The sequence below is a fragment of the Phacochoerus africanus genome, chromosome 6 (genome assembly GCF_016906955.1).
Source record: "Phacochoerus africanus isolate WHEZ1 chromosome 6, ROS_Pafr_v1, whole genome shotgun sequence".
In the NCBI taxonomy this organism is placed as follows: Eukaryota; Metazoa; Chordata; class Mammalia; order Artiodactyla; family Suidae; genus Phacochoerus; species Phacochoerus africanus.
Window position 1 is genome coordinate 68,052,340 of NC_062549.1, and position 9,890 is coordinate 68,062,229.

A 9,890-nucleotide genomic window follows, 5' to 3' on the forward strand; every position below is an offset into this window, starting at 1 on the left:
ACTTGTTGAGCACCTTGGATGTGCCCAAGACTATACTAGGCACTGGGAATTAGAGGTGAATAGGGCAGTCTTGGAGTTTCTGTAGTGGCTCGGCGGTAATGAATCTGACCAGCATCCATGAGGACATAGGTTCAATCCCTGGCCTTGCTCAATGGGTTAAGGATTCTTCGTTGCCGTGAGCTGTGATGTAGGTCACAGACTTGGCTTGGATCTGGAGTTGCTATAGCTGTGGCATAAGCTAGCAGCTGCAGTTCTGATTCAACCTCTAGCCTTGGAACTTCCATATGCTGCAGATGTGGCCCTAAAAATCAAAAAAATAAAAATAAAAATAAAATAAAGCAGTCTTTACTTAAATCACTCCTGGAAGGGAAGGAGGATCTAAACAGGGAAATGATGTGGAATATTAAGTATGAAAATAAAGGAATGAACACATTACCAAAACTATACTTAACTAATCTACTTCCCAAAGGTTAAACACACTGAAAAAAATGAACTTATAACAACTAAATGCAAAGGCAGTTAATATTTATATTAATGTCGATGTACCCATCTTGCCTATGAGAGTTGACCATAAACTTTCCTGTGTAGGTTCTCATGTATGAAAGTCTGTCATATTTATGCTGTATAGCACAGAGAACTATATCTAATCACTTCTGATGGAACATATTGGAGGGTAGTGTAAAAAAAGAATGTATACACATGTATAACTGGGTCACTTTGCTGTACAGCAGAAACTGACAGAACACTGTAAATCAACTATAATAAAAACTTTAGCAGTTCCCGTCGTGGTGCAGTGGTTAACGAATCCGACTAGGAACCATGAGGCTGCGGGTTCGGTCCCTGCCCTTGCTCAGTGGGTTAACGATCCGGCGTTGCCGTGAGCTGTGGTGTAGGTTGCAGACGCGGCTCGGATCCCACGTTGCTGTGGCTCTGGCGTAGGCCAGTGGCTACACCTCCGATTTGACCCCTGGCCTGGGAACCTCCATATACTGCGGGAGCGGCCCAAAGAAATAGCAAAAAGACAAAAAAAAAAAATTTAAAAACTTAAAAAAAGAAAGTCCATAATATTTTATCTTGGATATTAATTTTTGATTGGTTTTGCTGTATATATATTTAACCTTACTTAATTCCATTTCATAAGATATAATTTTAGATAGTCTAATGCTGTTTTTTCCATATTTACAATTTAGTTATTAGTTTCAAAGCAGAATGCTTTTAATTCTTTGTACGCTACAGGTAACTTTGAAACGATGCATCACACAGTTCCTGTTTATTACCCACAAGTGGGTAAGCCAAAATTAGTTTTTTTCTCTGATATACAGAGATACTTTGCAAATGGAAATGCATCTCCAAAAAGCATCGAAGAAGATAACCCTAAAATTATTGAAGAGATGGGGTAGGCTCTTTCATATATTTGTGTGATTTCTCTTTTGTGGGGAGGATGGGACATTGTAAGCCTCACTGTCAACACAGAAGAAGAGAGACCCTCTGTCTCCTACTTCTCTATTCTCAAATTCTTCTTGCCCAAGCACCCCCAAAAAGTTCGTTGTTCAACTGCCCAACAATATAAAGTCGCAGGGGAGGGGCTGATTTTCGATGAGCTGGGAGTTACAAATTAAATGCTCTCACTGAGTAGGGCACATGACTCAGGAAAGTCCCAGAAGCAGCAGGTAAATATCTCTGAATGAGCAGGGATCATATCAAAGCAGCCTGAGGCCCAGATGGTCCTTCAGTGAGGGGATGGCTATAGCAAGGGCATCTGGTGGTAGAAAGGAGTGGAAATCCAAAGCACTGCTACAGAGACAGGCTGCTTTCACCACTTCTCTAAACCAAAGTTTCTTAATGTGGTGTTCCTGAAAGAGACATCAGAAGTTTCATTAGATTCTCCAAGAGAAGAGTTCCCATTATGGCGCAGTGGAAACAAATCCCACTAGGAACCGTGAGGTTGCGGGTTCGATCCCTGGCTTTGCTCAGTGGGTTACAGATCCGGCGTTGCTGTGACCTGTGGTATAGGTGGCAGATTCAGCTTGGATCCTGCATTGCTGTGGCTGTGGTATAGGCCAGCAGCTGCAGCTGCCATTCGACTCCTAGCCTGGGAACTTCCATATGCCTGGGGTGTAGCCCTAAAAGTTAAAAAAAATAAAAATAATAAAAAAAAGATTCTCAAAGAGATTTATAATCCAAAAATAGTTTATAAATCACTTCTAAACCTCGAGTTTATACATAATTTAGCTCATTATGAATCAGCTCTAAGTCTCCTGATGAGAAGAGAGTTTACTTTTTTGGTTTTAAAAAGTTGTGTTTTTTTTTTTGTTTGTGTGTGTGTGTGTGTGTGTGTGTCTTTCTAGAGCCACACCCACAGCATATGGAGGTTCCCAGTCTAGGGGTCGAATCGGAGCTGTTGCTGCTGGCCTACGCCAGAGCCACAGCAATGCCAGATCCGAGCCACCTCTGCGACCTATACAACAGCTCACGGCAATGCTGGGATCGAACCAGCAACCTCATGGTTCCTAATTGGATTCGTTTCCTACACAACAGCTCACGGCAAGCAATGCTGGGATCGAACCTGCAACCTCATGGTTCCTAATCGGATTCGTTTCCCCTGTACCATGACAGGAACTCCTGGTTTTAAAAAGATATTATTGCTTTGATGTAAAGATGACTCATACTAGAAAATAACTTCCTTTATTCACCAAACTAGCAGGCACCTGCTATGTGGCAGGCAATTCCAGGCATATGAATGTAAAAACTCATATGAAATAGTCCTGATATCAAAGATCTTTGCAACAAGCCAGTTTGAGGGCTAATGTGATACCATTACTGTATATTGTGATAAATGCTATAGGCATTGTAAGCCAGACCCTAATACATCCTATTAATTACTCATTCAACTTTTTTTATTTGTAACCAATACAGTGGTTGCTCTATTGATCTTTCCAATCATATTATAGTAGTCACTACAATATAGTGAGAAGCAATAGCATATTTCATTGAGAAAGTAATCAAAGCCAGTGGACGTATTTTGGAATAGATTTCCTTTCTCCAGAACTGCCTATGAAGGTCAGGTGGGGTAACTTAGCATTCCTTAATGGAGCCCACCTGAAGAAGACCCATGAGCAACAGTGCTGCACTGACTTACCCCATTCCCTGAAGAGTAGCTCAGGCTTGCCAGGAGAGGCTTAAGGGAGAGAGTCCTATGAGTCTGGAAAATGCTTTATGTGGGAAAAGGAGATAGGATATGTAAGGAGTCCTAGATTTGGTCTTGCCTCCCCTCCATCCACACACACAAAAAACAGAAGCTGTTTGAGAATTTGCCTTTCTGCTTATGTCCATTATCATTACCATCAAAACTAAAGCCAGTATGTCCACAGCACCCCAATAGTTTCTTAAAGATTTACGTAACTTTAAACATCAATTTAGTGTCAATTCCACAATAATGTTCTTGAGTTTTGTTTCTTTGCCAAGCATTTTGAAAGGACTTGCTGGTATATCATCAAGGTGGAAAAGAAAATGATAAAAACAGACATCGCCTCAGAAAACAGTATTTGTAAATTCTGTGCACTGCCACATACACTGTTAGATCAGTTGTGAGCTGTGGCACATACCACATATTCTATAAGCTCAAGCAAAGCTCTAGTCACGAGGACTGTACTGACAAACAAATCACTATATCTTCATTTTCTTAGCTAACAACACTAAACACAGAGCTAAATGCACTTTTAACTTCTAAGTACTGCTAAGACAGGCTATCCTAAAGAAACCAGGAGAATAGAGGGTTCTATTCTAATATAAAGAATGCCATGCTTCTGCCACTATCAGAGATGTTGATTATGTTCAATCTTGAGTCTGTAGTTTTACCATGTGAAAAAGCACTACATAAATATTTTCTTTTAAATATTTTTATTTCCTCAAGTAACATTTTCACTGAGGACATGCCAAAATATTGTTTTGGTATCACAAATGATTTAAGTCTTATTAATTTTTTTGTATTTTTTTTAGGGTCACACCCGCGGCATATGGAGGTTCCCAGGCTAGGGGTCAAATTTGGAGCTGTAGCTGCTGGCCTACACCACAGCCACAGCAACGCCAGATCGGGGCTGCATCTGTGACCTACACTACAGCTCATGGCAACGCAGGATCCTTAACCTACTAAGCGAGGCCAGAGATCGAACCTGCATCCTCATGGATGCTAGTCAGATTTGTTTCCACTAAGCCACAATGGGAACTCTTGATTTAAGTCTATTAAATGGGAATATCAATTCTACCTCTCTTTAATAAAAGGTGATGAAATATATTATGAAATTTCATTAAGCTCTTGATAATAGATTTTTAGGGTGTGCCTGTTGCTAACATTTTACTAGTTTAGTGTAAAGCTAAGAGACAAGAATAAAATCAGGTCAGTAAAGAACTAAAAACAAAATACATAGCTCAAATATAAAGAATGTATTTTTAGTTTCTAAAAAGTTGACTGAAGCAACTCCTTATCTTAATTACTGTAAGGAAGAGAATGAGCTGGGATCAGCAGAGGGGTCCCCTACAGCCTATATTTAAGATTTGACGTGGGGAGTCTGCTTGGAGATGGAAAGGAGCTTGGAGGCTTCTTTCAAAATGCTAAAAGCATGTGCCCCACATTTCTTTAAGGTTTACACTCTGAAAGCTAGGCCTATATCCTATGTGGAACACAGTGAAGCAACATCTGCCCAATGACGGGAAATGTTTTCCACCTCCTTTATAAATGCATGCAGTCTATGCTCATGTATATTTACACAAGCCTGCTTTCCCTACAGGGAGGAAAAAGTCAGACTCGTTGACGTTGCTTTTGACCCTCAAACTTAAGTTGATACTATCAATGTACACTTTAATTAAAGATTGGTTCAATGCTATTTTTTTATTTAAAGGCTGATTCTGAACAAATGCCTTCACTGTTCAATTAAAAATAGTATATGGTATTAAACAAAAAACGTGCACATTATTCCTTCTTTCTACGTGTGTCACAATAAATACTTCTGACAGATGTTTCCTCTCTTTTCAAATATGCTAGGAGGTACTTGAGCCTTAATAATTTAAAAATAGGTATTAGGAGTTCCCGTCGTGGCGCAGTGGTTAGCGAATCTGACTAGGAACCATGAGGTTGCAGGTTCAGTCCCTGCCCTTGCTCAGTGGGTTAACGATCCGGCATTGCCGTGAGCTGTGGCGTAGGTTGCAGATGCGGCTCGGATCCCGCGTTGCTGTGGCTCTGGCGTAGGCTGGAGGCTACAGCTCCGATTTGACCCCTGGCCTGGGAACCTCCATATGCTGCGGGAGCGGCCCAAAGAAATAGCAAAAAGACAAAAAAAAAAAGGTATTAAATGCATTCATATATTGTAAATAAGATCCACTGAGAATACTGTATAGCAACTGTATAATGAAAAAAGCAAATTGTTACTTGGTTAACTATTTTTCAATCCTAAGAAATGTCGGTAGCATCAATCCATCTCTTTTACTAATGTAAAAATAATAACTTTCTAGCTGAATTAGAATTACTTTAGCTTCAGATACTTGTAAGGAATGTGACTCTCTGGGACCCAAAATTCACAGGAAATGTTCACTGTATCATTTAACTATTTATAAAATATCTACTATCTTTAGTTACAATATGGAAGCATTAGGTTTCTTTGAGTTAAAAAGTGAACCTAAACACAATCAAAATAATTTGCTTTTCCCACTGTTAAGGTTACGTTTGAACAGTTCTAACAACAGATCTCCTATGTGCTTCAAAAAGAATTTTTTTAAAACTTACACAATATACTTAGTCATGAAACTCTGGGATGATCTTATATAAACTTATTTGCAAAGCTCTAAATGTCTTTAATTTTGCTGTGTTAAACCTAACCTCAGTCTAATTAATTTTTATATGCAAAATAGACATTTGTAACTGTAATATAGGTATAATGTTAAGATTTTGCTTTACAGTACTCAAAGAACCCTTTTGAAATTAGGACAACCCCCACCTCCCTCAAAAAAAAATAGTGCTAAGCAACCACTATTAGAACAATTTAAGCTAGCTTTTGTGACTTCTAGTCTCAACCCTCTCAATGGCTTACTCTGTGAACAAGAGTTATGTAAGATCTAAGTTATAAGAACTGTATTCATTATTTTCCATTGTAAAATGTCTATTTTGGATGCTTAGTCTTCATGCCCCAAACGGATTTTAAAACACAGTAGGACCCGTTGAGATAAGAATATTATCAGCTGTATTTTATATATGAGGACCATGACCACCGGAGAAGCCCAGTCAGAGGGACCCAAAGTCACAGGAGGCAGAGTTGGGACTTGAATCCAGGTCACTGACTCCAAAAGCCAAGCTCTTAACTACACTGCAAAGGGGCCCAAAAATGCACTAAAGTACAGGCAAGCAAAGTAGGTAAGGGAAGCAGGTAAGAATGCAACTGAGGTGAACTGGAGAGCACATGTCCAACTAAATTTTTTTTTCCTTAAAAATAGCCATTAAAGTAGTAAAAAGAAAAAAAATCAAGTAATGCTAGTAAGGATATGGAGCAACTGGAACACTCAAGCACTACTGGCTGGAATGAAAAAATAGTTCAGCCAGTTTGAAAAATAACTTGCAATATTCTTACAAAGTTAAACACATATTTACCACATTTAGCAGTCCCACTACTAGGTATTTTGCCAGGTGAAATGAAAAACTATACTCACACAAAATCTGAAGCCAGATGTTTTTAGTGGCTTACTTATAATCACCTAAAATTGGAATCAACCCAAAGGTCTCTCCACCGGAGAATGGATGAACTGTCGTACATCCATACGGTGTAATACTACTCAGCATTAAAAAGGAAAACTAGGAGTTCCCGTCATGGCTTAGTGGTTAACAAATCCGACTAGGAACCATGAGGTTGCGGGTTCGATCCCTGGCCTCACTCAGTAGGTTAAGGATCTGGTGTTGCGGTGAGCTGTGGTGTGGGTTGCAGTCTCGGTTCAGATGGTGTGTTGCTGTGGCTCTGGCATAGGCTGGCAGCTGCGGCTCCAATTAGACCCCTAGCCTGGGAACCTCCATATGCTGCAGGTGCAGACCTAGAAAAGACAAAAAAAAAAAAAAGGAAAACTAGATTATACATCAAACAACATGGATAGATCTTAAAAGCATTATGCTAAATGAAAGAAGCCAGAACTTAAAAGGCTATATATTGTATGATTCCATGACATTCTGGAAGAGGAAAAACTATAGAGACAGAAAACATCAGTAGTTGCCAAGGACTAGGGGTTGGCTAAAAAAGTTCAGCATAAAGGAATTTGGAAGGGTGATGAAATGCTGCATATCATTACTGTGATAATAGTTACAGGACTGTTAACGTTTGTCAAAATGAACTATAAACTCAAAAGAGTGAAAAGAGTGAATTTAACAATGTAAAATTAATGAGAAATAGTTGAAAGGTGGAAAAAAAAGCCACAACTATATAAAACCTGATATATAACAGAGCAATGTATTTTCTTCACTGATGTGCCAGTATTTTACATTAGAAAATAATAAGATGACAAACTATTTGACACATTTAGAAAAAAGACAAGTATGATTTTAAGACTTACATCACACTCAGTAAAGTAAAATCTACAGTACTTTAAAACTAGATTAGACAAGGGAGTTCCTGTCATGGCAAAGCATAAACAAATCCAACTAGTATCCAGAAGGACTTGGATTCAACCCTGGCTTCGCTCAGTGGGTTAAGGATCTGGAGTTGCCGTGAGCTGTGGAGCAGGCTGCAGATGTGGCTTGAATCTGGCATTACTGTGGCTGTGGCCATAGGCCGGCAGCTGTAGCTCTTGATTTGATCCCTAGCCTGGGAACTTCCATATGCCCTAAAAAGCAAATAATAATAATAATAATAATAATAAATAAATAAATAAAACTAGATTAGACAAGAACACTAAAGCATGATGTATTTTAAAAATAGTATTTGGATTGTTAATAGGATTTCTAGTTAAAGAATGCCCTTTATTAAGATAACAGATATAAAATGTGTTTTGCAAATAATGAAGAACCCTACAAATAGTAAGCAGAATAGTATGGTAAAAAGCTCAAGTGATTGGAGCAATCTGCCTGGCTTGAATCCTGTCTCCACCACTTACTAGTTAAGTGACCTTGGACAAGCTACCTTCTGAATTTTATTTTCTCAACTGTAAATGTAAAATCCTCAAAGGTTTTTTGTAAAGAATAAATGAGAAAATATAGTGCTTTTAGCACATATAAAGAGGCAAGTAAGGTACATGTTACTAATTTATGTACTGCTGAAAATTTGAAGATTTTCATATTGTTTGAATTAACTATAAATAGTGGTTTCTTGTAGGAATTAGGACCACTCTAGAGTCATCAGAAGATTTAAAGAAGCTGCTTAGAGTAGCAGCAGAGAGGACAAGGGGATGACCTGCAGTGCTTGGTCTTGTTACCTCAGTCCTTTCTCTTGAACCTGACTGTGGGGCACCACAGCAGGCCACTGGCCAGCCATTGTTAAGAGATGAAGCGCCTTCACTGTATCCCCACCTCCACCCCAGCTCCTGAAGTTACAAGAGACTAACAGGCTAAGCTATGGTGAAGCATGTGCATTGGCTGAGCACCTAATCTGTTTCACCCTGGTCCTGGCACACCTCCCCTCCAATATTATTATTTCCACACCTCTCCCAACTGACAGATTTTCCACATTCTTTTCTATCTCAGGGGGAAAATCTGTTTGTTTCCTTTAAAGCCTGAGAAGATTCACACAGTTTAGTAACTAATTATTAGCCTTCATTATTGTTATTGGGTCCTAGATTATGTATGTTTGCTGCTGGTTTTGGATACCTTCCATTTGTAAAATAATTTAAACACTGTGGGGGTTTTTTTTTTCTATTAATACAGAAATCTCTCTTTGAAGAAATCTGAAAGCTTGCTGGCAAAAAATGATGTACATGAACTTCACCCTCTTCATAACTCAAAAGTAAAGGAAAATTTGTACACAAGTAAATTCATCCATAAGTGATCTGAAACGTTTGATTCTTCACCTTTATACTACTAGGCAACATGGTCTTTTGTGGTTTGTAGCCTTACAGTGTCTCCTAAGAAAAACGGCTGAATTCTTGTCTGTTTCTTTGTAGAATGTGAAACAGTGCTTTCCAATTGCTTTATTACTCATTACATATAATTTACTGGGGAAATAAGGATGTGCTTTCTTTTTGAACCAATGGTATTTTTGTGTGCTTCTTTCTTTTTTCTTTTTAGGGAGGCATATGGAGCTTCCCAAACTAGGGATGGAATAGGAGGTACAGCCGCCGGCCTACACCACAGCTCAAGGCAACGTTGGATCCTTAACCCACTGGGAGAGGCCAGGGATCCAACGGTATCCTCAAGGACACCACTCAGATTCGTTTCCATTGCACCACAACGGGAACCTCCGGTGTGCTTCTTTCTAAAGTGTAAACCTAACTACAGCTATTGAATGGGAACTGAGATAAAAAACCTGAGGATTATTCTGATTCACTAATATAAAGTGTGGAACGATATACTCAAATACCACAAGTGCCACTAGTACTATGTACTAGTTGGTAGTTCCAATTTAAAAATCTATGGTAAAGGCTGAAATTACGTCCCATATACCAGAGCAGTTTCACTAATGATATTTTAATCGATATTCAAGTCTATCTTGACCCCAAAGAACATTTTTAAATGTTCTGCTCTTTCTTCCAATCGCACTGTTTCAAGGATGTACTAATTGCGTTGCTAGGAAAATACTAGACATCCGCTCAGACATCACCTCCGAAGGCGAGGAGTCCAAGCGCGCGGAAGCCTCGGGGGGTCGCGGGCGTCAGGGCTGGCTTACCGGCGGCGCCCCCTTTTCTAAAGGCGCCCGGGTAGAGCGCCT

The 9,890-nt window shown here is 39.3% G+C and overlaps 1 protein-coding gene across 1 annotated transcript in view; it reads left to right on the forward strand.

Moving 5' to 3' along the window:
• The window catches only part of PPP1R42 (protein phosphatase 1 regulatory subunit 42), a 44,412-nt gene extending 35,215 nt beyond the window's left edge, over positions 1 to 9,197 (forward strand). The window contains exons 7-8 of the mRNA XM_047783818.1: positions 1,237 to 1,396; positions 8,891 to 9,197. Coding sequence (XP_047639774.1) covers positions 1,237 to 1,396; positions 8,891 to 9,011 — 281 coding nt within the window. The 3' untranslated portion in view covers positions 9,012 to 9,197. The remainder of the gene's footprint in view (positions 1 to 1,236; positions 1,397 to 8,890) is intronic.
• The last annotated feature ends 693 nt before the right edge of the window (positions 9,198 to 9,890 follow it).